The sequence below is a fragment of the Phyllostomus discolor genome, chromosome 6 (assembly GCF_004126475.2).
Source record: "Phyllostomus discolor isolate MPI-MPIP mPhyDis1 chromosome 6, mPhyDis1.pri.v3, whole genome shotgun sequence".
In the NCBI taxonomy this organism is placed as follows: Eukaryota; Metazoa; Chordata; class Mammalia; order Chiroptera; family Phyllostomidae; genus Phyllostomus; species Phyllostomus discolor.
In genome coordinates this window covers 85,970,119-85,997,267 of record NC_040908.2, presented here as the reverse complement: position 1 = coordinate 85,997,267, position 27,149 = coordinate 85,970,119, and the positions used below count along the sequence as shown (strand labels likewise).

Below are 27,149 nucleotides of genomic sequence, written 5' to 3'. Positions count from 1 at the left end.
AAGTGGTCATGGACATAATCTTCAGTGGTCAGATGTTGTAGGGGGATAGGGAACAATCCCAAAGGCACTGAGGGGGACTCCATGCCCTGTTTTTAGTATGGGACATTCATTGATACCTCATCTGTTCATTCATTCATTCGTTCACATGTGTTCATTGACACTTACCTTATAACATGCACTTGTAAAGAACAGAGTGTTTACAGAGCTTGTGACTAATGGAAATTTAAAAGTCAGGTTAGGAGGTGAAATTTTTCAGAAAGTCTTTAGGTTTTTACTTTCTGGTATATTATCCTTTAACCACTGGGCTGAACACTAGTACAATGAGCCCTTCCATGTAGGGAGGAAGAAAGTTAATATTTTTACTTGTGAACTTTATTTTTACCTAATTAGCCACCAAATTCAGTGAACAAGTAGCCTTTCCTGGTTAAGCAAAGGCCTAAAGGAGTTAATAGGAAAAAAAAAACCCCCATATTACATTCTTTTACTGGCAGAATTCAGACCAGTGATAACTCAAGGTTTCCGAACTTCCTGCTTCCTCTCAGTTTCTCAGCAGTGGCCCCACCCCGACCTCCCCAGCTTCTGCTGCTAGATGGTGTCTCAGGGTTGGAAACAGGTATCTGGTTTCACTGTGAACTGATTTCCCTCCCCAGCCATTCAGATCTGTGGAACTCTCCAGCACAGCACAGGAGTCCAGTTGCTTTCTTGCTTGTCAGCAGGAAGCCATAAAAGCCCACTCCTTCGATGTTTCTACACTAGGAATGGTAGGTCCCACAGACTTCTCTGGTAAAGCCCAGTCAGTGCTTTTGCAACTCTTAACCAAACAAGTCCCCTGTAGGAATTTTCTTTCATCTTGAGGCTTAAAGGAGATAGAAAGCAGAGGCTGAGTTTACAAACTTGTTTGGAAGCAAGGGCAGGTCCCAAAGAAAAACAAAGAAAGTTACATTTGGCAGTGGGGAAGCTTTCAAGGTCAAGATGTCCTGCACAAATTAAGATGGTAGACAGAATTGTTTTTATTGGAAGAGTTTAAATTTATGTTGTAGGGTTACTTGGAGTGTCTTAAAGGAAGCTGATGGAGAGTATGGGGTTGCTGAGGTCCGTTCCCATACCAGCCACTCATAGCTTGAGAGTGGGTCAGCCTTGTGAAGCCAAAGTCCTGCTCAGACAGCTTTGACTGTTGCTGCTTCTGCTTGTCTTTTCCCTGAGATCTGATTCAGAGGGTTATCATAAAAACCCTCAGTCTTTCTAGACCTCTGGATTACTTAGGCATCCTTCTAGTTTCCATGGAACAAGTTAGAAATGTTAATTCTGGATCAAGAGTAGTTCTTTGTGGTCACAAACATTGTATGTTTGATTGTCTTTTTGTTGTTGTTGTTGGTTGTCAAATGATCTTTAATTGAAATATTTTCCTTTGTAGTTCTTAACTGGTGGGCATTCTACTGCACCACTGCTGACATCATTTATGATGTCATGAGGGTGGTGGCCATCAACACTGCAGGGCACAGCCTAGGCAGTCCCCAGAGTCTCTTTAGTGGTTCAGGAGAGTTTTCTAGCTAAAGATCAGTGCCGTATCTGTCAGGCAGTGTGGATGGTGTCATCAAGAGTGATATTTCCACTGTGCTTAATGGGTTTTTTTGTTTTTTGTTTTGCTACTTTCTGTCTCTTGGCAGTTCTTTGAGGGCTTTGATGATCAAGGCAGAGGCAGAAGGTGTTGAAACCAGAAAAGACCGGTGTTGGTGCTGTCTGTCACATACTGGCCCCAATAAGCAGAGACAGGGATTGAATCTTTACGGGTGCTTATTCAGATGGCTGGTGATTTAAGAAGATGGCTGGTTCATACCCTAATGGACCATCTTACATTTTCTGTCCAAGCCAGCCTTTTTATAACAAAGTACAGTGAAGGGATTTGAAATTCAGGGAAAATTAGATTAAAAACCTGCAATATTCTCACCTGGGAAGTTGGCTTTTCCTAGGGGCAGGTGGTCATCTGTCTCTCCCTGGAATACAATGGTCCAGGTGCCTCCATTTGTTCCCCAGGCAGTAATCTTTAGCAGTGCCCCAGGAGGTCGGCTGTCTCTCTTGGGGGCCAGGATGGGCCTTTTCTGTAGTTTCTGAAACAATAGCTTTAACACATGCATTACTTACCAGGCTTATAACTACTTACCTTAAACTAAAATTTCTCAACTCTTGAGTCACTTATCAGTATTACTTCATTTTGGGCTTTTCTGTTCTGAATGGTCATTTTCACTGTAATCCTCAGACCCTTAGAGTTGTTGCTAGTGAAGTGGGGCTCTTTCACAGGATCACAAGCATTTCATGGACCCATGCAGGGGAAAGTGTGGCGTGGCAAGATTTATTTGGATGGAAATAGAAGGCTGTCTTGGGGTTTCTAATGTCCCATATCTTTCCATCCCACCATGGAAAAAGTTCAGTTGTGTCCTCAGCAAGGCTAAAACAAAGGCCATTGTCCAGAGTTTTTGTTTCACTGTCCCAGCATTAGCAGACTCAGTCCCTGTCCAGGTAGCTTAGAGCTATTTCTGGCTGTGATGCTGTACCCAGGCTCCCACCTGGAGCCTGCATTTGTAGTCCACACAGCTGCTATACCTGCATGGTTACTATGGAGAGAATGCAGGAACAAACAGGGCAAGCACTTGTTCCCAAATGAGAATGAGAAGGGCTTTGTTCCCTGGGATTATATTACTTTGGGCTTGGGAAGGACCAGGAGCTTCTTGAAAATAACCAGTCAACTTCCCAAGCTTTTGCAAGTTTGCGCTAGCCTGACTTCCAACTGTCCATTGTTTCCCTAGGCTAGACTGACCAGCCTCTATGGTTGCCATTTTGGCTCCTATTGCACATGTGCTTACCTCCCCTTGTTTTTCCCTTTCCCCAGTGATCTACAGGGACCAGGCTTGTGGTTTTGAGGGCAGTGTGTGAAGCTGTAACTTCTCGATGGAGCAAACTGGCCCATGCTCCCCAGCTGACCCTGCTTGACAATGTCTGATTCCCTTTGCTTCCTTTCTTTATTAATAACTAGCTAACTACCTATGCTAATACAGTCACTGTTTGCTTTGGTGATGTGATCACCAATTTTTTTTTGGAGACAGACCCCAAGGGCTGATCTTGGGGGCCAGGATGGATGAAGCACCAAGCTGCCCATCAACATACCTCAGGTACCTCAGGTATATGAACAACTTTGATCTAGTTGGGGTCGAACTTGGTGGCGTAGTGGAAGCAGCTGGTGTCAGTTGAACTGGATTCAATATGAACAAAGTAAGTCCCACTTAAGCCTCTGCCAAGCCAAAAGCATCTTCCTTTTCTTATTAGTTTGGTTGCATGTGCCAAGAACCCAACTTGAACTAGCAGAGATAGAAAATGGAATCTACTGACTCATGGAGTCCAAGGAAAGACTGAAAACCTAAATCATGGAATGGGCAAGGATGGAGCAGAGTCTCAATGAATATCAAGAACTCAAATGCTGATAGGATCTCTCCCTCTGCTTTTTGCCTCTTATCTCTGGTTCCTCTTGTGGGTGGCTTTATTTACTTTCACTACTAATGGCTTTTCTCTCTCAGGTGAGCAACATGGTCTATGGTAGCATCTAAGTTTTGTATCTTACAATTTTGTCAAAGAGAGGCTGGAGAAACACAGAGAGAAGGATGGTGGGGAAGGTGACTGATTCTATTACTAAATGCAAGATCAAAAAATTTTGGAGATCTACTGGGTTTGACCAGTCAGCTGTGGCTGGGGGAGGGAGTGATATAATAGCAACTCAGTCCTGGGGCCTACCATTGAATATGAAGAGGGCGCATGGTTCTATGAAAGAGGGAGTTTTGTGAGCTGGACAGCTATGGCAAGAGCTGTTAGTTACACCTCCAGCCTCTCCTTTTTTCCTCTCAGCCTGATTGAAAACTGATTGTAGTTCTTTGGATCTTATATATTTCTTGTTTTTAAATGATTTTGTTTATTTACTTTTAGTGAGAGGGGAAGGGAGGGAGAAAGAAGGAGAAACACCAATGTGTGAGAGATACATCAGTCAGTTGCTTCTCGCATGCCCTCCCTCCACTGGGGACCTGACCTGCAACCCAGGTATGTGCCCTGATGGGGAATCAAACCAGCTACCTTTTGGTTCACAGGCAGGTGCTGAATCCACTGAGCCATACCAGCTATTGCCAAGATATATTTATGAATATTTCAGATGTTTTCATTTTGCTGAACCTATTGTATTTTGTCTTTGCTAAATAATTGACTTATAAAATGATACTGCTAGAAGTAAACAAAATTCAGTGCTTTTTTTCCCCCAGCTTATACAAGAACCACTTAAGGGGATATTCCAATAGGCTTGCAGGGTATACAGGGGCAAAGGTGGCTAGACTTTGAATTACCCACCCTGGTGCTAACTAAGAATCACTGTTTTCCCCTATTTTACTTATCTGGCTTTCACACAAGTTGAATTTTGAGAAAAGATTCTGAGCCCCCTGCTGCCCACACCCCCGCCAAAAAAAAAAAAAAAAAAAAAAAAGAAGAAGAAAAAAATGGAACTGCTAGTTCAACCACCAGAGAATAACAGTCTGTTGCAAAAAGCATATGGTATTTCAGAAGTACCTCTAGTAAAATTTAAAACCAGGGCCTAGGTTTCCAGTATATGCATCTTTTAAGAAAACATCTTTGTGGCACAAGTGGGTGGTGTGGGTGGTCCTCATGAGTGTCTGATTTGTCATTCAAACCAGTTTTTTCAGAGCCAGCAGTAGGCATTTATAGCAACAACAGGGTCTTGACCTGTCTCTTGGATACCGAGTACAGATATCTTCAGGTCAAAGAGAAGACGCAGTGACACTTGGTTTCGTGGTTGGCTCCCAGATTAGACTTAAAAGGAAGGGAGAAGAGCTAGTCCTTGTAACCCTTTATCTGTGGATAAGCATAGCCGCATTAGCTGTGAATCTCTGATCTCTTGGCTAGATGCCATGTAATAGGTCTCTGTCAGCATGCAGACATAGTAGTGACATGACATGACATTTTTCAATTAAAAATTTTTGTCACTGATTTCATTGAAGGCATGCTTATCATTTTTGTTTGTTTGTTTTTAAGTGATATGAATCTGGGCAGAGTAGTAAATATCCTCAGCATCTCAATACCTACCAGTCTCCTGGAATGACTCCAGGATCCATGATGAAGGCAGTGGAGAGGCCTAGTTCCTTGGCCATCCCACTGCCATGATTGTCCCCCTCTGTGCCACTACAACAATGCCATGTAGCAAGGCTACATTGGAACTTATTCTACAGAATTACCTACCCTAGAAATCTTGAACTCTGAAACTCTACTCTCTGCTTAAACTCCAGTTTCACACTCCTCCATTCCTATTCAACTTATGTTCAGTGGCATCAAGTTCTCCTCTCCTTGCTCTTTTCTGTGCTCTCAGTTTATCAGCTCTGCTTTAATTTCTTCTCCCTGGTGCAGATCCCAAAATGAGTCACTTCAGAGACACTCTCACCACCATCCTCACTTTCCTGGTGATTGCTGCTTTTCCTCTGACCGATTTCAGTAGTTTCCTCCACTCACCATTCCGGCCTGCTAGAGGAAATCACATAAACTTGCAGATTGATTCATAACAAGATTATGATTTCTAGCCCTACTGAGTCCTTGGTGCCATCATCGTTGGTTCCAGCCTCCCACAGGGTCCCTTTCTGGAAGCCTCCCTCATTCTCCCTGTTCCTATCACTCTCAACAGATAAACCCATCTACTTCATAATGAATAGAGGGGCATTTAGATTTGGGCTCCTTCAGTTTCCCCTTTTCCTACCTCCAAATCTCCCCACGTACATACCCATTCCTGCCTCCCCACCATCTTCCTCTCCTCTGGAACCTTGCTATATCATTCATACCCTGCCCCCTACATCTGTTTCTCCTTCACTAACCCCTTCTCTCAGCCTGCACATGTCCTCTTATCCTCAATACCCTCATTCTCTGTTCCACCTTCATCTCCAGCTGTCCTTTCTCCTCCCCTCACTGCTTCTGTTTTTATACTTCCTAACATCTTCTCAGTTCACTGCCATCTGCTTTAAACGCCACCACTCTACAGTATCTGTCCTCAGAAAGGTCACCAATGCCTGTTAATTATTAAATGCAATGGGATCCTTAGTCCTCAGCCAGACTTTTATACAACATTTGACCTTACTGGTCGCCCATCTTAAAATTCTCTCATCCCTGAATTCCCACATGATATTTTTCTCTTTCCCTCTGATTGCATGTTCTGAAATAATTTTTTGTTGCTCATTTCACTTCCTTGTTCTTTTAATGCCGATATATCCCTTTCTCTGCCCTGCATATTCCCTTTTTTCTCATTGTATGCTTTCTTCAGGATTGTGGACGTACTGTCTTTGGAGTATGATGGAGGAGGTTCAAGTCCCATTTTCATCAGTTATCAGTGCTATGATCTTGAGCGAGGTTTCCCACATGGAAAATGGGGCTAATAATTTCGCTTTTGATGGTTGGGTTTGAAGAGCAAAGGAGACAGGCACATACAGTGCCTCTTTCAATGGCTGATGAAAATTGCCACTTAGTACATTTTCATTCTTTTCTTTCCCTTTCCTGCCAAATAACTTCTTGTAGTTCACCTTTCTTGTACACCCAGGATTTGGAGTAAGCACTGAGTTCGATTCTTGTTCTCACACTTACCAGGACTGTGACCCTGGGCTTGTTCTTGCTCAGAAGCTTGGTGTCCATGTGTGTGAAATGGGAATGATAATTTGTCACAGTAATGTGTGTGTGTGAAAAAATTATATATGAAAAGATACAGTAAAGTGGTTAGCACAGTCCCTGGCGAGTAATAAGTGCTCAGTAGATGGTAGTTATTACCTCTCATTTGCGTCTGTGGCTATACTTACCACACATAGATCCTCTCAGACAAGCACCTCCCACCCTCACCCCTTGTGCACTACACCTGTATTTTGCCAGCTGGCTGTGGAACATCTCTACCCTGATGTTCTACAAAGAGTTCAGACTCTTATTCACCACTGAACTCTTTGCTTTTTCCCAACACTAGATCTTCACATATCCTCCATTTCTGTTACACTATTGTCATCCAGCTAGTCATTCAGGTGTGGCTTTTTGGACCCTCTCTTACCAGTCACTTCTGATTTGTTTCTGGACTTTGTGATTTTGTGACTATACAGCTTCAGTTTAGGCTCTCATCCTCTCTCACTGGAACTGTTTCCTCATTTCCTGGTTGTTTCTCCCAACCTGGATGCTCCTCTTTCCCATATTTGGTGCCGTGTCCAGAGTGTCCTTTCTAAGAGGCGGGTCTCACAGTTTCAGTCTCCAGTTTCAAAACTCCAGGCTTTCCTGCTGAAGGTCTTCAAGCCCTAAGTCTAAGTGCTGGTAGGCCTTGTGCTGGCCTATGTCTCCATCATCATTGCCTCCCCCCACACTAATTGATTAACTGGCTCTTCCTCCAAGATGCTATGTGCCTTCACAGCTCTTTTTAAAAAATCACCTGTCCCTAGGATGCCCTTCTCTGCCTGACAAACATCCTTAACAAACCAGCCAAATGTTTCCTTCCCTTTTCGCCCTTCCCTGACTCCCACGTCCTCACATCATTTTGCTCCTTCTGTGCATGAAAAGCAGTTTGAACATTTCTCCATTGCTGCAGTAATCACTTTGTGGCATAGTTAATTAACGTGCCTGTAAGCATGGGGTTTGGCACAGCTCCTGGAAGTGTTGGCTGCTTTGAATAAATGAATGCATGAAATGACAGGGTCTGGAAGGATCTTGGGAGATGGAATCTGACAGGTTGAAATTTGTAAGAAATAAATGTGGGTCAAGAAGATGAATCTTAAAAGATAGAAGGTGGAAAAATTGGTTTATCAGCAGAATGTGTTAAAAATTACAAGTTTTTGTTGCCAGCATTGTGTGAGTCAACAATGTGAGGTGGTAACAAAAAAAAAAAAAAAAAAGGAAAAAGGGAAGAGAAAGGAGAAGAAGAATCTGAAATTTGGGGAAGGAGGATGCTGAGTGTCTGATTTTACACTGCAGAATTGTGGTGGTTTCTAGGCGTCATGATTTTAGAGGGACTTAGTCCAGAATAGCAATAATTTTTTAAAGCACTTTTAAAAGATTTGTTGGAAATATCAAGATAGGTAAGCTACTGGCTAACTAACACAATAAAGAAGAAAAAAGGAGAAAGCACAAAGGATAGAATATGTGGTATTAGAGAAGTAACCAGTGAAACAAAAAACTTACTAGTCTTTGCAAGTCTGTGCAAATACGTTTTAAAATGTTGATGAAAGGAATAATTTCCTTGGGGAATTCTCATTATCAAAATTGCTAGAGACAGAAAATTTAAACAGACCAATTTTTGTAGAAGATATAAAGAAGCATTTTAAGGAACTATTCCTCAAAAAAGATACCAGGCCCAGATTATTTCACAGGAGAATTCTGCCAAACCTCTGCATATCAGATAGTCCCAAAGCTCTAGAAATTATTTCAGAGTATAGAAAATGTAGAGAAAGTTTGTACTTCATATGAAGCAAAGATAATACTGATACTTAAATATCAGACAGTGGAAAAAGAAAACTACAGACTAATTTTGAATACCTATGAAGTGCCACATATATAGTGCTAATATAGCAGTAATAAATATTTTATTAATGAACAGAATCTAACACCACATTAAAAATATAATTCACTATGATTAAGTGAGTTTAAGTCCAAGACTCATTATTAGAGAAGTAGGCTCATTATTAGGAAATCCATTAATAATTATATAGTATCATATTAATAGGTTTCAGGAAAAATAATCATACGATTATCTTCATAATGATGACAAAACTTTCAATATTCTATATCCATTCCTCATGAAAACACTCAAGAAAATATGACTTGATGAATACTTTCTTAATAAAAAATATATATGCTTCTAAAATCAGTAACTTACGTATAGTTTTAAAACCAGTAACTTATATGTAGTTTTAAAATCAGTAACTTACTAAATTGGGAAACACTTCAGGTATTTTTTCTAAGCCCAGAAACAAGGGAAGAAGGCCACTATCTCCACTCCAACATTACACCAGAGGTATTGGCCAGTGCAGTGAAACTAGAGAAATTGATTAGAGGCACAAGGCTTTATAACAAAGGGAAACTATTTATTTTTACAGTTGATGTGATAGTAATCCTGAAAACCACAGAAAATCATGGGTAAAAGTTATACAATTAAAGATAAGGTAACAAGTTATAAAATGAACATAGTGAAGTCAGTTGCTTTCATATACATGAAAAGTAACCAATTAAAAGATGTAATGGTAATAAATATCAGAGCAGACATAAACAAAATACACTCTAAAAAAAATACAAAAGATCAGTGAAACGAAGAGCTAGTTCTTTGAAAAGATAAACAATATTGATAAAGCTTTAACCAGACTCATCAAGAAAAAGACACAAATAAAATCAGAAATGAAAGAGCAGAAGTGACAACTGATATCACAAATACAAAGGAGTATAGAAAATATAATGGTAGAGAAACCTCATTTGTAGTAACAAAGAAGATTGACTACGTAGCAATGAACTTAGCAAAAAAATGTGTAAGACCTACAGGAAGAAAATGTTAAAATACTCCTGAGAGACACATTTGAATAAATGGAATGACATCACCAGTTCTTGAGTAGGATGATTGAACATCATAAAGATGATAGTTCTTCCTAAATCAATTTATAAATTAGTCCCAATAAAACTTCCAACAGGCTTTTTGGGGGAAGTTAGATAAATAGACATGCAAGAATAGTCAAGAAAACACTAAAAACAATGAAAATTATTTTTGTCAGAACTGGAATGAAGAATCCTAAAATTTATATGAAACCACAAAAGACCCTGAATAGGCAAAACAAACTTCAGAAAGAACAATAAAATTGGAAGTATCACATTCCCTGATCTCAAACTACTGCAAAGCTATAATAATTAAAACAGTATAATTCTGGTACAAAAACAGACACATAGGTCAATGGAACAGAATAGAGAGACCATTAATAAATCCTCACTTGTATGTTCAGCTAATCTATGATAAAAGACGTAAAAATATACATAGGAGTAATGACAGGTTCTTCAACAAGTGGTATTGTGAAAACTGGACAGATACATGCAAAAAAAATGAAACTGGACTACTCTCTTACATCACACACAAAAATAAACTCAAAATGGGTTAAAGACTTAAATGTAAGGACTGAAAACATAGGAAGTAAACCATCTCACATTAGTCTGAATAATATCTTTGTGGACATGTTCTCCTTGAGCAGGGGAAACAAAAGAAGAAATAAATGTGACTATATCAAACTAAAAAGCTTCTGTACAGCAAAGGAAACCATCAATGAAACAAAAAGGCAACCTACTGACTGGGAGAGTGTATTCACAAACTATATATCTGATAAAGAGTTGATAGTCAAAATATATAAGAAATTCATACAACTCAGTAACAAAACATAATTCAATCAAAAATGACAGAGGACATTTCTCCAAAGAAGACATACAGATAGCTAACGGACAGACAAAAATGATGCTCAACATCACTAATCATCAGGAAAATGCAAATCAAAACCACATGAGATACCACCTTATACCTGTCAGAATGGCTATTGTCAGAAAGTCAACATGCCCTGTGTGGCTTGGTTGGAGCTCTATCCTGTACACCAAAAAGTTGTGGGTGCTATTCCTGGTCAGGGCAAATGCCTAGGTTACGTGTTCAATTCCCAGTCAGGAAGTATATGTGAGGCAGCTAATTGGTGTTTCTCTCCTTTCCTTTCTCTAAAATCAATTAACATGTCATCAGGTAAGGATTTTTAAAAAAATGTCAGCAAAGAACATGTCAGTGAGGATGTGGAGAAAAGGGAACCTCTGTGCACTTGTTGGTGGGACTGCAAACTGGTAAGCCCCTATGGAAAACATTATGGAGAGTCCTCAAAAAAAAAAAGCTAACAATAGATATATGATTCAGAAATTCCACTCCTGGGTATATATTCAAATAAAATGAGAACATTAATTCAAAAAGAGATATGCATTCCAATGTTCATTGCAGCATGATTTATAATAGCCATGATATAGAAGAAACCTAGGTGTACAGCCATAGATGAATGGATAAAGAAGATGTGAAACACACACACACACAATGAAATATTGCACAGCAACAAAAGAGAATGAAATCTTTCCATTCACGACAACGTTGATGGATCTAGAGGGTATTTTGCTAAATGAAATGTCAGGTAGAAAAAGGCCAATACCATATGGTTTAACTTACATGTGAAATCTAAAATTAAAATGAACCAAACAAAACAAACACACTCAGAAACAGACCACACGGGTGGTTACCAAAAGGGATGGTAAAAAGGGGAAGGGACATATAGTCAGTAATACAAGTTTACAGAGTGACAGATGATTACTAGAATCAGTGAGGTAATCATGTTGTAAGGTATAAAATGTCGAATCACTGTATTGTACTCCTGAAACTAATATAACTAATATAAGGTTGTATTACTTAGACTTCCAGCCAAGATGGAGGTGTAAGTAGACACACTGTGCCTCCTCACACAAACAAAAGAAGGGCAACAATAAATTTAAAAACAAAAACACCAGAACTGAGAGAAAATTGAACTGTGTGGAAGTCTGACAACCAAGGAATTAAAGAAGAAACATTCATACAGTCCGGTAGGAGGCAGAGAGATGTACAGTGGTGTGACAGGACTCAAAGGAAGGAAGCAACTGGTGAACCTGCAAGGTAGCAGATTGTAGACTAGGCGGTCCCACGTTTGCATATAGATAAATTGGGAGGAACAACTGGGGAGCCAGATAGACTGAGCAACCTAGGGTTCCAGTGTGGAGAAATAAAACCTCAAACCTCTGATTGAAAACACCTGTGGGGAAATGGAGATCACATGGAGGGTTATCAACAGGAGAGTGGGAGGAGGAGAGAGGGGAAAAAGGTACAGAGAATAAGTAGCATAGATGGTAGGTAGAAAATAGACAGGGGGAGGGCAAGAACAGTATGGGAAATATAGAAGCTAAAGAACTATGACACATGGACATACAGGGTGGGGGAATGTGGGTTGGAGAGGGTGTGCAGGGTGGAGGGGAGTGAAGGGGGAAAATGGGACAACTGTAATAGCATAATCAATAAAATATATTTTTTAAAAACAAGTACAAATTGGTAGGTACAAAATAGATGGGGATGTTAAGAACAGTATAAGAAATGAAGTAGCCAAAGAATTTATATGCATGACCAATAGACATGAACTAAGAGGGGGATTGCTGGAGTGAATGGAGATATTGGATGGGGGTGAAATGGGGAAAATTGGGACAGCTGTGATAGCATAATCAATAAAATTTATTTTAAAAAGAAAAAAGAAAACACCTCTGGGGGTTGAGGTGGCAGTGGGAGAAACTCTCAGCCTCACAGGAGAGTTTGTTGGAGAGACCCACAGGGTCCTAGAATGTACACAAGCCCACTCATCCAGGAATCAGCACCAGAAAGGCCCAATTTGATTGTGGGTATTGGGGGAAGTGACTGAAAACCAGCAGAGAGCAGAGCAAGTGGCATTGTTCCCTCTCGGACCCCTCCCCCACATACAACGCCACAATGAAGCAATGTGGGTTGCCCCGCCATGGTGAACACCTAAGACTCCGCCCCTTACTACATAACAGGTATGCGAGACAAAAAAAAAATGGCCCAAATGAAAGAACAGATCAAAGCTCCAGAAAAAAATACAACTAAGCGATGAGACAGCCAGCCTATCAGACGCAGAGTTCAAAACACTGGTAATCAGGATGCTTACAGAATTGGTTGAATATGGTTGCAAATTAGATGAAAAAGTGAAGGTTATGCTAAATGAAATAAAGGAAAATGTACAAGGAACCAACAGTGAAGGGAAGGAAACAGGAACTCAAATCATCATTTGGACCAGAAGAAAGGAAGAAACATTCAACCAGAACAGAATGAAGAAACAAGAATTCGAAAAAATGAGGAGAGTTTTATTAACTTCCAGGACATCGTTAAACGTTCCACCATCTGAATCATAGGGGTTCCAACATTCGAACCAGAAGAAGAGGAAGAGCAAGAAACTGAAAACTTATTTGAAAAAATAATGAAGGAGAATTTCCCCAGTCTGGCAAAGGAAATAGACTTCCAGAAAGTCCAGGAAGATCAGAGAGTCCTAAAGAAGTTGGACCCAAGGAGGAACACACCAAGGCACATCATAATTACATTAGCCAAGATTAAAGATAAGGAGAGAATCTTAAAAGCAGCAAGAGAAAAGGAGACAATTACCTATAAAGGAGTTTCCATAAGACTATCAGCTGATTTCTCAAAAGAGACCTTGCAGGCAAGAAGGGGCTGCAAAGAAGTATTCCAAGTCATAAAAAGCAAGGATCTACATCCAAGATTACTCTGTCCAGCAAAGCTATCATTTAGAATGGAAGGGCAGATAAAGTGCTTCCCAGATAAAGTCAAGTTAAAGGACTTCGTCTTCACCAAGCCCTTATTGTATCAAATGTAGGGATTTATCTAAGAAAAAGAAGATAAAACATATGAATAGTAAAAAATGACAACAAACTCACAGTTATTAACAACAACCTAAAACAAAAACAAAAACAAACTAAGCAAACAGTCAGAACAGGAAGAGAATCACAGAAATGGAGAGCACATGGAGGGTTATCAGTGGGGGAGTGGGTGGGGAGAGAGGGGGGAAAAGGTTCAGAGAATAAGTAGCATAAACGATAGGTAGAAGATAGACAGGGGGGAGGTTGAGAATAGTATAGGCAATGTAGAAGCCAGAGAACTTACATATATGACCCATGGACATGAACTAAAGGGGAGGAATGTGAGTAGGAGGGGGTGTGTGGGGTGGAGGGGAGTAAAGGGGGGGAATGGGACAACTGTAATAGCATAATCAATTTATATATATATATATATATATATATATATATATAAAAGAGTTTATTTATTTAGTTTTAGAGAGAGGGGATGGGAAGGAGAGAGAGAAGGAGAGAAACATCAATGTGTGGTTGCCTCTCACTTGCCCCCTGCTGGGGACCTGGCCTGCAACCCAGGCATATGCCCTGATTGGAAATCGAACCGTGACCCTTTGGTTTGCAGGCCTCCACTCAATCCATTGAGCTACACCAGCCAGGGCCAATAAAAAAAATTATATATATTATTTATTTATTTATTTATTTATTTATTTATTTTTAGAGAGAGAAGGGAGGGAGGGAGAGAGAGAGAGAGAGAGAGGGAGAGAGAGAGAGAGAGGGAGAGAGAAAGAGAAATATCAATGTGCGGTTGCTGGGGGTCATGGCCTGCAACCCAGGCATGTACCCTGACTGGGAATTGAACCTGCGACACTTTGGTTCGCAGCCCACGCTCAGTCCACTGAGCTACGCCAGCCAGAGCTAAAAAATATATATATTTTTTAAAAAATATATTTTATTGATTATGTTACTACAGTTGTCCCATTTTCCTCCTTCATTCTCCTCCACCCTGCCCACCCCTTCCCACCCACATTCCCCCTCTTTAGTTCATGTCCATGTGTCATAAGTTCTTTAGCTTCTACATTTCCCACACTATTCCTGCCTTCCCTGTCTATTTTCTACCTATTGTCCATGCCACTTATTCTCTATATCTTTTCCCCCTCTTTCCTCCTCCCACTTCCCTCTTGCTAACCCTCCATGTGATCTCCATTTCTGTGGTTTTTCTCCTGTTGTATTTGTTTGCTTAGTTTGCTTTTGTTTTAGGTGTGGTTGTTACTGAGTTTGATGTCTTTTTTTACTATTCATAATTTTTATCTTCTTTTTCTTAGATAAGTCCCTTTAACATGTCATGTAATAAGGGCTTGCTGATGATGAACTCCTTTAACTTGGTCTTATCTGAGAAGCACTTTATCTGCCCTTCCATTCTAAATGAAAGCTTTGCCGGATAGAGCAATCTTGGATATAGGTCTTTGCCTTTCATGACTTGGAATACTTCCTTGCAGCCCCTTCTTGCCTGCAAGGTCTCTTTTGAGAAATCAGCTGACATTCTGATCGGAACTCCTTTGTAGGTAACTGTCCCCTTTTCTCTTGCTGCTTCTAGAATTCCCTCCTTCATTTTTACCTTGGCTAATGTAATTATGATGTGCCTTGGTGTTTTAGGTATGGTTCCTCCTTGGGTCCAACCTCTTTGGGACTCTGAGCTTCCTGGACTTTCTGGAAGTCTATTTCCCTTGCCAGATTGGGGAAGTTCTCCTTTATTATTTGTTCAAATAACTTTTCCACATGTTGTTTTTCCTTTTCCCCTTCTGGTACCCCTATAATTCGGATGTTGAAACGTTTTAAAGATGTCCTGGAGGTCCCTAAGCCTCTCCTCATTTTTATGAATTCTTGTTTCTTCATTCTTTTCTGTTGGTTGTTCCTTTCCTCTTTCTGGTCCCTTTCATTGATTTGAAACCCAGTTTTCTTTCCATCACTATTGGTTCCCTGTGCGTTTTCCTTCATTTCTCTTATTGTAGTCTGCATTTGTTCATCTAATTTATAACCAAAGTCCACCAATTCTGTGAGCATCCTGAATACCAGTGCTTTGAACTGTGCATCTGATACGTTGGCTATTTCTCCGTTGCTTAAAAAATCTGGCTCTGGGGCTTTTAACCCTGTTTGAGCCATCATTTTTATTTTATTTTATTTTATTTTTTTCCTTTGGTCTGGTTGAGCCTGTTATGTATGAGGGGCAGAGCCTTAGATGTTCACCAGGGTGGGGCACCTCAGTCGCTGGGTTGTGATGTTGTATGTGGGGGCGGGGTCTGAGAGGGAACAATGGCACCCGCTCCAGTCTCTGTAGGACTTGAGTCCCCTTTGCCGCTTCCCACAAGTAAATTGGGTCCTTCTGGTGCTGGCTCCTGGTTGGGTGGGTTTCCCCAAGAAACCTCCAGTGAGGCTGAAAGAATCTCCCGGCCTCAACTCCCACAGGTGTTTTCAGTCAGTGCCTTTAGGCTTTGTTTCCCGGAGCTGGGTCCCTGGGTTACGTGGTCCGTGTCGCTGCCCGTTTTCACTTAGTTTGTCTGCACTTGAATGTGTGGCTGTGGATAGCCAGCTGTCTTGCGTGCCTCACTGGGTCTGCTCGTTGTCTCCCGCGCCCAGGGTCTGCCACCGGTCTGTCAGCTGCCCCTGCGCTTTTGAGGTCTGCAAACTGCTGTCTGCGCCCTGCGCATCTGCATCTTCCAGCCACCAATTTTTCCCACAGGTACCCTTCAACCCCTCTCTATAGGCCTCCGATTCCGCCCCTCCTTACCATTCTGTATGTGTGGTAGTCATACTTCCGTTTGGTTCATTTCTCTCTGTTCTGGTTGTTTTTTGCTTGCAAATTCTTGTTGTCCTTAGTTTTGGTTGCTTGAGGAGGCACAGTGCAAGCACCTATGCCTCCATCTTGGCCAGAAGTCCAATAAAATATATTTTTAAAAAAGATTTTATTAAGTAAAAATATAAATTGAAAAAAATAATATTTTAAAAATAAAAATATTTTTTTCAGAGGGGAGGGACTAGCCGTATTAGACATTAAAATATACTATAATGCTTCTATAAATGAAACATTGTGGTAGTGTTGCATAAACAAATACACGAGTGAAGTAGAATACAAAACCCAGCTATAGATCCAAGAACTTAAGGAAATTTAGTATATGATAAAGGTAGCATCTCAAATCACTGGGGCAGAGAGGGACTTTTTAATAAATGGTGCTGGAACAGCTGGGTAGCTATTTGGAAAAAAGAGAAATTGGATCCATATCTTACATCATACACAAAAATAAACTCAAATGGATCAGAGATCTATTGTAAAAATGTAAAAAATGGTTGGGCCCCAGTCCTCCCCTTGTGCCCATGGGAGCCTGTTTGCACTGACTGACCACAGTCCGAGAATTCTTCACTCAAAGCTGGTCCAGACTGCCCACACCTCAGCTTTCTACCCTTTGAAAACATTAAGAATAATGTTCCCGCATCAGTTTTTACTAGAGCCAGTCACCCTCATGCCTGGAACAGGGATGGTACCCAGATACCCTTGGACCCAATAATCATGAAATCCACATCTGTAAGAAGAATGGGAGTCTGTGGGTAAAAGCTCATGAACTCAATGAGCACAGTGGACACATCACAGGTATCGGCTGGGCTCCCAAGATGGACTACATCATTACTTGTGAGGCAGACCTCAATGCCTATGTCTAGGGTCAGGACAGTAGTATCTGGAAGCCGACCCTACTAATCCTGAGAATTAACCGTACAGACACTTGTCAAGTGGTTACCAGTAAAGAACAAATTTGCTGTAGGAAATGGAGCAGGATTCATTTCTGTTTGTTACTTTAAGTCTGAAAATGTCTGGTGGGTAAAAAGGTGGGCAAGCATGTTAAAAAGCTAGTTTGCTCCAAGGTCCTCAGCTTGGATTGGCATCTCAATAATGTTTTGCTGGAGCCAGGATCATGTAATTTTAAATGCAGAGTGTTTTCTGCATACATTAAAGGAGTGGGTGAAAACCAGCAAGGGGTATCGAGATGCCTTTTGGTCAGTTGATGGCAGAGTTTGTGGCAGTGGCACTGGTGGCTGGATGCATGGCATTAGCTTTTCCACCAGTGAGAGCTGCCTGACTTGGGCCAGCTATGACAGTACCGTGTCCCTTCCCAATGCCTCAGAAAGCATGCAGGTCTCAACTCTGAAAACAGAGTTCCTGCCCTTCCCAAGTTAGGCAGTCCAAAACAGAGCATCCAGCACAACACGTTTACCGTGGAAGCTTCCACCACATGGATAATAGGGCCACACCTAGGACCACAATAGAGCCTTGGACATACTGAGCCAGAATTGCACTAGTGGCATCAAAGAAGCCATAACAATTTGGGATTTCCAGACCTTAGAGTCTTGTATCCAGGACCTTCAGATAATGTGAAGCTGAGGGAGCCTCTGAGATCCAGCATGACAAACTGACAAACTGCCCCCACAACAGCTCTGCCATTTGACGGAGAGCCAGCCACAAAAACCAAGCCTCCCCCGCCCCGAAAAAACCAAACCACTGATACACATATCTCATAAATGTTGTGTGTCTGTGGTAGTGGTTGAATATCAGTAGTGAAAGTGTTGATTTTCTAAAAGCAGCAGTGATTGTGTTTCTTTTTTCTTTTCTGTTTTTGTTTTTGGTTTTCCTCTTTCCATTCTTGACCAAAGGTTCTCTTTTAGTAGTTTATTGTGGAAAATTGTCACACTAACTTAAAAGAAAGGGTGGGGAGATATGTAAATTTCTTTAAAAATTAAATGAAAGTACTGAATGTATAAAAATTATTTTAGCCCTGGCTGGTGTGGCTCAGTGGATTGAATGCTGGCCTGTGAACCTAAAGGTCACTGGTTAAATTCCCAGACAGGGCACATGTCTGAGTTGGGGGCCAGGTCCCCAATTGGGGGTATGCGAGAGGCAACCAGTCAGTGTATTTCTTGCACATCGATGTTTCTCTCTATTTCAGCCTCCCTTCCACTCTCTCTAAAAAATAAATAAATAAAATCTAAAAATGTTTTTAAAAATACATGTAAAAAATGGAACCATAGAAGAACTAGAAAGAAAAAAAACAGGTGAAATCTTTTTTCTAACCATAACTTAAAATTCAGAGGCAATGAAATACAATATCACTAAATGTGATTATATAAAACTAAACCTTTTTTCATAGCCAAAAAACCCACTGCAAAAAAAGTCAAAAGACACCTGACAAACTGGGAAATATCTGGAACATATATCAGGTGGTGCAAAAGTAGGTCTGCAGTTGTGAGCACACAAAACAGAGTTTATTCTTATATTATTATTTACTAATTGTTGTATTTTTTCCATACAAACAACTATAATGCTACTTTGACCCCACCCTGTATAAAGGATTATTAAAAATGGAGGGACAAAGGACCAAAACTTTTGATGGAAAAATTGGAAAAGGACATGAACAGAATTCACATAGATATGAAGAAAGATATGATATTAAATTGTTCAAAATAGTACAAAAAGAGTTCAAACTCATAATTAAAGAAATAAACAATACTAAGACAATTTCTCACCTCTCACAGTGGCAAGAATTAAAAAATATGACAACATATTCTGTTGGCAAGTTAGTGGGAAAGCACACTCTAATGTATTGCTGATGGGAATGCAAATGAATACAGCTCTTGGCGGGGAATTTGGCAATATCTGATAATATTAATATTTTAAAAAATATTTTATTTATTTTTAGAGAGAGGGAAAGGAAGGGAGAAAGGGAGAGAACATTGATGTGTGGTTGACTCTTACACACCCCTACTGGGGACCTGCCCCGCAACTCAGGCATGTGCCCTACACTGGGAGTTGAACCGGGTGACCCTTTGGTTTGCAGGCTGGCACTCAATTCACTAAGCCACACCAACCAGGGCTAATATTATATTCTTACTTGCCATTTGACCCAGCAATCCCACTTCTTGGAATCTACCCTGAAGTTTAGACCTCCATCAACATGAAAATACACATGCATATGGTTATTCATTGCAACATTGTATATAATGTCAAAATATTGTAAGAAACATAAATGTCCTTGTGTATGAGAGTGGTTGAATAAACTATGGTATACCTACATAGCGGAATACTATATATCTGTAAAAATGAATAAGGAAGATCTCTAGACCAATATAGAGTGATTTCCAGAATGTATTAAGTGAAGGGAAGTGAAAAGTGCAGATGCAAAAAGAATATTAGTAATATACTATTTTCACATAAGAAGGAAAAAATAAGAAATGTGCATTTTAAAAATTTTTTGGATAAACTGGAACTGATGAGATTGGTGACCTAAAAGGGTGGATGGCAGTGTGTGGAAAGAACGGAGAAAAAGGAGTGGAGTAGAAGGAAAGGTGGAGTGACTCTTTTCTCCATATGTTTTTGTATCCTCTGACTTTTAGAATCATGTTAATCTTTCACCTACCCCAAAAATAAATAATTAAAATCAACCTAAATGTGGGGAGAATCCAAAATGGACTACAAATAGTGAGACATGAACTTGAATGTATTATAGATGGATAACAATCACACTGAACAGGGTAGAGAAGAAAAGGACTAACCTGAGTCGCTCTGGAATTGGTATTTCCACTATGTACTGTAAGGCTAAAGACAAAAGGTACTATATGTAAATATTATGGCTAGTAAATTTTTTCTCAAGGTATGGATTAGCAAGACCCTATTTTATGTGTTTTATAGGACCGGGCAAATGTTAAAACTATGCTGTGGATAATGATTGGTTTCTTACTTGGGGAAAAGGGAAAGGAAAGAGTGTACCTTCTGCGGTGTTGGATTAAAGGAGGGATCGGTATAATTTATGGTATAATTCGTGGTGTGTCTCTGTCTGTCAAGAAAAGTAGATCAAGATATGTGGATATACATACACATATTTTCTACACTACTACTGAGAAGACCAAGAATGTTACCCAGTAGCAATGCATACACCTCATGCCCAAATTTGGTTTTTAAAAATTATTCTCCAAAAAAAGAAAACCAGAGTTCTTTTGAGAAACGGATGATTCCAGAGTTGGGGCAGTACAAGGTGAGGAATCTGGAATATTTCATGATGCCAGAAAGTAAAGAAGTGTTCAAAAATGATCAGGCCATATGATGTAGTAACTCTGCTTTTGTGTCTGTATATCTAAAAGGATTGAAAGCAGGATTTTAAAGGGATATTTGCACACCTGTGTTTCTGGCAACATTTTTCATTATAGGCAAAGAGATGGAGGCATCCCAAATGCCCATCAACAGATGAATGGATAAATAAAATATTTATTTTATTTATATAAAATAAAATATGGTATTAAAAATACAATTGAATTTTGACCTGGCTGGCATAGCTCAGTGGATTGAGCATGGGCTGGGAACCATAATGTCCCAGGTTCGATTCCCAGCCAGGGTACATTCCTGGGTTGCAGGCCATAACCCCCAGCAACCGCACATTGATGTTTCTCTCTCTCTCTCTCTCTCTCTCCCCCCCTTCCCTCCCTAAAAATAAATAAATAAAAATCTTAAAAAAAAATAAAAATAAAAAAATACAATTGACTTTTAATCAGCCTTAAAAAGGAAGGAAATCCTGTTACAACTATTACGTGGATGAACCTTGAGGACATTATGCTAAATGAAATAAGCCAGTCACAAAAAGACAAATACTGTCTGATTCTACTTATATGAATTATCTAAAGTAGTCAAATTTGTAGAAACAGAAATTAAAATGGCATTTGCCAGGGGCTAAGAGGAGAGGAAAGTGTGGAGATGTTGTTTAATGGGTATAGAGTTTCAGTTTTGCAATATTAAAAAGATCTGTAGATTCTTAGCACAAGTATATTAACAATGTTAATATACTTAACACTACTGAACTGTACACTTAAGAATAGTTAAGATGGTAAATTTTGTTATGTGTTTTTTACCACAGTTAAATAACTGGAACATCTGAAAAGGATACAGGAACTATCATTTGTCCCAGTAGCCAAATCTGAACAATTTGAGCAACAAAATAATGCTAGTAATGGATTAACATAATAAATAAAAATAAAATAAATATCCATGAGCCTATATTGATATAAATAAATAAGTAGGGGGAAAGGGGAGAGCTCTTCCTTGTGTTATAAATTCCAATTAATAACTGTGGGAGTCGTGATAATTAGAAAATCATCATTTGAGAAACACCATAATAATAATTGTGGCAGGAAAGAAAAATCAATGGATGTTAAATTTCATATGTACAGGTAAAGTGATGATGACTAAAAGGATATTTTTATAGTCTCAAAGCATTTTCCTATAATATACTTATTAATTACAAAGGGGAAAATTTCTTTACAGTAGAGAAGCCTGGCAGACACTACCTTAACCAAGAGATCACAGTTAACTTCATCAATAATAAGATGTATTGGCATCATGTGCCTTTTGATATAATGCTCTCAAAAGAGCACAGTATGACTTCTGTGGTATTCTTCCCCCAAATCCATAGCCTGAATTTAATCGTTAGGACTTCAGACAAACCCCACTTGAGGGACACTGTACAAAATAACTGGGCCAATGTCTGTCAAAATTGTCGTGATCACAAAGGAGAAAGATTGAGGGTGACTAAAGAGATGTGACAACTAAATGCCGTGTGAGATCTTGGATTGGACACTGGACCAGAAAAAGGACATTAGTGGGACAAATGGTGAAATTTGAATAATATCTGTAGATTACTTAATGGTATTGTATCAGTGTTAATTTGCTGTTATGTAATTTACTGGGTTATGTAAGATGTAAATATTTGGCGAAGGTGTGTAAGGAAACTCTTTGTGCCATTCTTGCCACTTTTCCGTAAGTCTGAAATTATTTCAAATTGAACAGTTAATAAAAATAATATTTAGGGATTTTGAATAAGCCCCCTGATGTGCATCAACAATGTGGTCTGATGGCCAAGGAAGGAAGGAAATGAAGAAGAAGGGAAAAGAAGGATAAACACCTAGAATGAGGAATCTGCATGTCTCCTTTTATTTATTTTTTAATATTTTATTTACTTATTTATTTTTAGAGAGAGGGGAAGGGAGGGAGAAAGAAGACGAGAAACATTGATATATGACAGAAACATCAGTTGGTTGACTCTCACACACACCTCAATGGGGGGCTGGCCCACAACCCAGGCATGTGCCCCGACCATGAATCAAGCCAGAGACTTTTCACTTTGCAGGATGATGCTCAGCCAACTGAGCCACAATGGTCAGGGCTGCGTGTCTCCTTCTGTATCTAGAGTATTGTATTAAGTTCTAGATGTCATGGTTTCAGGGAGATTCAGATAGGAAGATCAACAGTACTTCAGATCATTTTATGTAAGGAGTGGTTAACCTTGGCTCACAGCTCTTGTATCTACTTGGGAACACTTAAGGAATGCTGTTATACCTGGGCCCCACACTCAGAAAATCTGACTGGTCTATGATGGAGTTTAGATATTACTAAGTTGTAAAAGCTTCCCAGGTGATTCTGATGGGTCATCAGGGTTGAGAACCCTTTGGTTGAAGGATTTGGAATGTTTAGCTACAAGACTCATTAGGTCTACAAGAATCATATGGAGGAACTTGGGACTAGAAAGTTGAGTTCCACCCCCTGGGAGAGTTTGGTGGATTTGGGACAAGGTCTCCACATCTGTATTTTGGAAAAGTTTCCCTTGTGATGTCACCATGCAGCCCGGTATGGGAAGAGTGGGCTGGATCAGACTTCTCAAACTTTAATGTGCCTGTGAGTCACCAGGGGATCCTGATAAAATACAGGTTCTGATTCATTCGGGGCTGGGGTGCAGCCTTAGAGTCTGCATTTCTAATAGGCTTCTAGGTGATACTGATGCTGCAGGTCCAGGGACCACACGTGAATGGTAGTAGACAGATACTTGGTGCAGAGTATTACACAAGAGACTCAAGCACTGGGTGTGGTGGAACAAGTGGTTTAGAGGAAGGTATCTTCCGTCCTGTGAGTCTGAATAATGTCGTTGAAACCTCAGATACATTTATTTAGGCGATAGTGTGGTAGAATGGTAAGAGCGTTGGCTTGAGCATTAGAGTGGATCTCATGTTCATAAGCTTACTGTCTGGGTGACCCTGAACAAGTCATTTTACCCTTTTTGAGTCTCAATTTTCAATTAGCAGAAGATAAAGAATAAAATCTCCCTAGCAGATTAATGTTAGAGAAAACGTCTTTAAAGGACCCAGCATAGCTCTTCATACAGAACAGGTGTTCAGAAAAGTGGTGACTGTTAATTATCACTTACAATGCAGAGTCCTCTTTTGTTGGAAGACTAGAGCTCTGATTAATGTGCATGCATGAAAGGTATTGTTATGAGCCCCTAACCATTTTTGCATAAGAGATGACTTCTATTCAACAGCCAAAAGAAGGCTATGATTACTTAAATAGAAACTGTCTTGGCCTAATGAAAAAAAAACACTTGTTCTTGTCTGCCCCCCAGGTAAAGAACTTTTGCTATCATTTTAAGTCTTAGCGTGATGAAATTTAACAAGTGATTCACTGACTCAAATATTTGTTGAGCATCGGTTACTCTTAGTCCAATAATTCTGAACTGTTGTAAGTCGTTGCATAGGGCATAGTTCATATCTGAGCTCCTTTGGGCTCACTGTCCTCCTTGCCTCCTTTTCTCCTGTAGGAAACTCCCCTGGAGTTTGGGCTTCAGGTTGTGCTAATACTCTCTTAGCACCCTATGCACCCTGTCATAGCACTTGTCTCTAACAGACTGCAGGCTTCTCCTCCTCTTTCTCTCTTCCCGTTTTTTCTGCAAGCTTCTTGGACATAAGACTCGTTGTAGTCCCATTAACTTAGCACAGTGCCTGTGCTGGAATTATTGTTGAACTAATTGTGTTACACAGGACGCTGTCAAGGACATCAAATTGTCTGAGGTATGTGGGGGATCAGGGAAGGCTTTCTGGGAAAGATGCTACTTGAGGTGATACTTAAAAGGAGATGGCAGGCAAGGTGGGGGGGATGAATGGCTGAAATGCATGGTGGATTTGGGGCACTGCACATGGTTTGGATGAGTTGAAGCATGAGTTGGGGGCATATGTGGGAGGGTAGTGAATGGAACTGGAGAAGAGGCAAGGGCTAGCACAAGACAGAATTAAATGCAGCTAAGTCTGCATTTTATCTTGAGGATAATGAGAACCCAGTGAAGGATTTTAAGCAGGAATGTTTGGAAAGTGGGTTGAGCTTGATATTTGCTACAGGGAGATTAGTTAGGAGTTTTATACATGTCAGGTAATCAGATTCCAGCTGTTACCCTTAATGCCTTTTCTGGTCTTAACTCCTTTTCCCCAGAGCAGAGTGGTTAGGTATGGAGGAGGTGCCCTTTATCTAGTCTGCCTCATGTTACAGTACATTTGCTCTGCAGTGGGAGCAGACCTGGGACGAAAGTCTGATCCACGTTAGGCAGAAGGTGTAGCCACCTCTATTCTGTGGAATGAGTTGGATAGCAGGAGGCCCATAGCTTAGACCACATTTAGTGGGTTTCATAATACGCCTACTATGTCCTAGCTAAGTTATATATCCTCTCTGAAACTCATCCACAGACTGCAGATGATACTGACCCTATAGTGCTTTTGTGAACATTCAATTAGATGATGATAACAAAAATAATGACCATTTAGTAAGCATCAATTGTGTGCTTTTCCAGGTATATTCATTAGTCCATTAAAACGTGTAAAGCACCATGAACAGTAAATTGACAAACACAACTATCAACAACTGAACCTAAAAAACTGAAACCAAAAACATACTAAGCAAACAACTAGAACAGGAACAAAATCACAGAAATAGAGATCACATGGAGGGTTATTAGAGGGAAGGGCGAGGGAGGAGAATGGGGGAAAAGGTATAGGGAATAAGCATAATTGGGAGGTACAAAATAGACAGGGGGAGGTTAAGAACAGTATGGGAAATGGAGAAACTAAAGAACTTATATGTATGACTATGGACATGAACTATGGGGTTGGGGAATGATGGTGGGGGGAGGGGTACAGAGTGGGGAGGAATAAAGGGGAGAAAAAAATGGGACAACTGTAATAGCATAATCAATAAAATATGTTTAAAAAACATGTATAAAACACCAAAAATAGTGTTCAGTTCATGGTAGGTTCTCTGTAAATATTAGATCCCTTCCCCTATCTCCTGCTGATCACTGCCCTTCCTATAGTTTGTCAGTAGCTGATAGATTATTGCCTTAGTACTGTCTTCCAAAGAACTTCATTCCCAAAAATCAACATAAATAATGAAGATTTAATTTAAGATCAGCAAACAACCAGTGAGTAATTTCCAACATTATTTTATTAAGAAAGTAGTTGGGGCTTACAAATCAACTGTACTTTAACCAAATTATAATTTAATACTGTTAGCTCTTGAACTTAATTTTTAGGTTCAGGTTCTTGGTCTTCAGAAACCAGACAGAGCTGCTGCCTGTATTATGACATTGTTCATGTGCTATTTTAATATTTAGTGCCCATCTTCAGACCAAATACTCAGAATAAACTCCCACATACAAGCTCTGTGTAAGGGACAAGGACCAATGGAATACATAAGGCTCTTTGAGAGTTGGGATAAGTTATATGTCCCTACTCGGGGGTAACAGGCTTCTGGGGATTCTGGGCCCTACCTTTGTCTCCCTTTGTCTGAAAATAAATGAAACGGTCCACTCCCTCACCCCTGAGACTTTCCCCAGTCTTCAGGAGCACTGCTCACCATATCCTTTCTTTTTCCTTCTTTGTGAAGATTTTAGGTAACTAGATCCTTTCTGACAATATAAAGCACAGATTAAAACTAATTTAGTAGCAATCCCAGGATTATGAGTTTAGGAGAATAACTTTTAGGTTGAGTGTGAGATGATTTCAGTTAAGTCTCATACTGAGGAAAGCAGCAATGGGAGAAGTGGTTCTGCACTTGGTTTACTGTTTATTCCTGATCCCCCAAGATCAATTTTTATGAATATCACAGTCCACTGAGCATGTGGGATATGCGTGATTGTTCCTAAGAAGTGTGATAGGTTACTAGCAGCAGTGACTACCCTGAAAAGCTGGCTGTGGTTCTGGGTGCAGTCCTCATACCTGGTCAACAGAGCAGAACTCAAGGAAATGGGAGTCATGGTCATTGAAACACTTGTCTGCTTCTCTGTGTGTATACTGCCCCCCCAGTCAGAAGTTAGCTTGTCATTGGAGCATAAAATTAGAGAATTTTAGAACATGCTGTATGTCTGACCATCTTTCTTCTTTCAATCCTAGGGCCTCCTTCTCCCTCTGGATATAGATTGCCCACCACAGCTCAGTTTCCAGCGGTGTAGGGTAGAGGTGAAGAGTAATAGGCAACCTTTCCCTTATTTCTATCTTTCATTTTCCAGCAACAACTGCAGGCGTATGTGGCCTGGGTGAACGCACAGCTGAAGAAGAGGCCAGCGGTGAAGCCTGTGCAGGACCTGCGGCAGGATCTTCGGGATGGGGTCATCCTGGCATATCTCATCGAGATTGTTGGTCAGTTGGCCCTGGACTGTGGTGCTGACATAAACCAGAACATGGTCTTCTTTATCCTTTATGTGTCTTTCAGAACAGATTGCTACTTCTTTAAAATGTAGGGAAATGGA

At 40.2% G+C, this 27,149-nt stretch overlaps 1 protein-coding gene and 1 pseudogene across 3 annotated transcripts in view; both read left to right on the top strand.

Moving 5' to 3' along the window:
* DIXDC1 (DIX domain containing 1) overlaps positions 1 to 27,149 on the top strand; it is a 71,641-nt gene that overhangs the window by 4,504 nt on the left and 39,988 nt on the right. For all 3 annotated transcript variants that reach the window (XM_036028569.1, XM_036028568.1, XM_028514484.2), the window contains exon 2: positions 26,910 to 27,039. In XM_036028569.1, coding sequence (XP_035884462.1) covers positions 26,910 to 27,039 — 130 coding nt within the window. The remainder of the gene's footprint in view (positions 1 to 26,909; positions 27,040 to 27,149) is intronic.
* LOC118501198 lies at positions 16,524 to 18,017 on the top strand (annotated as a pseudogene).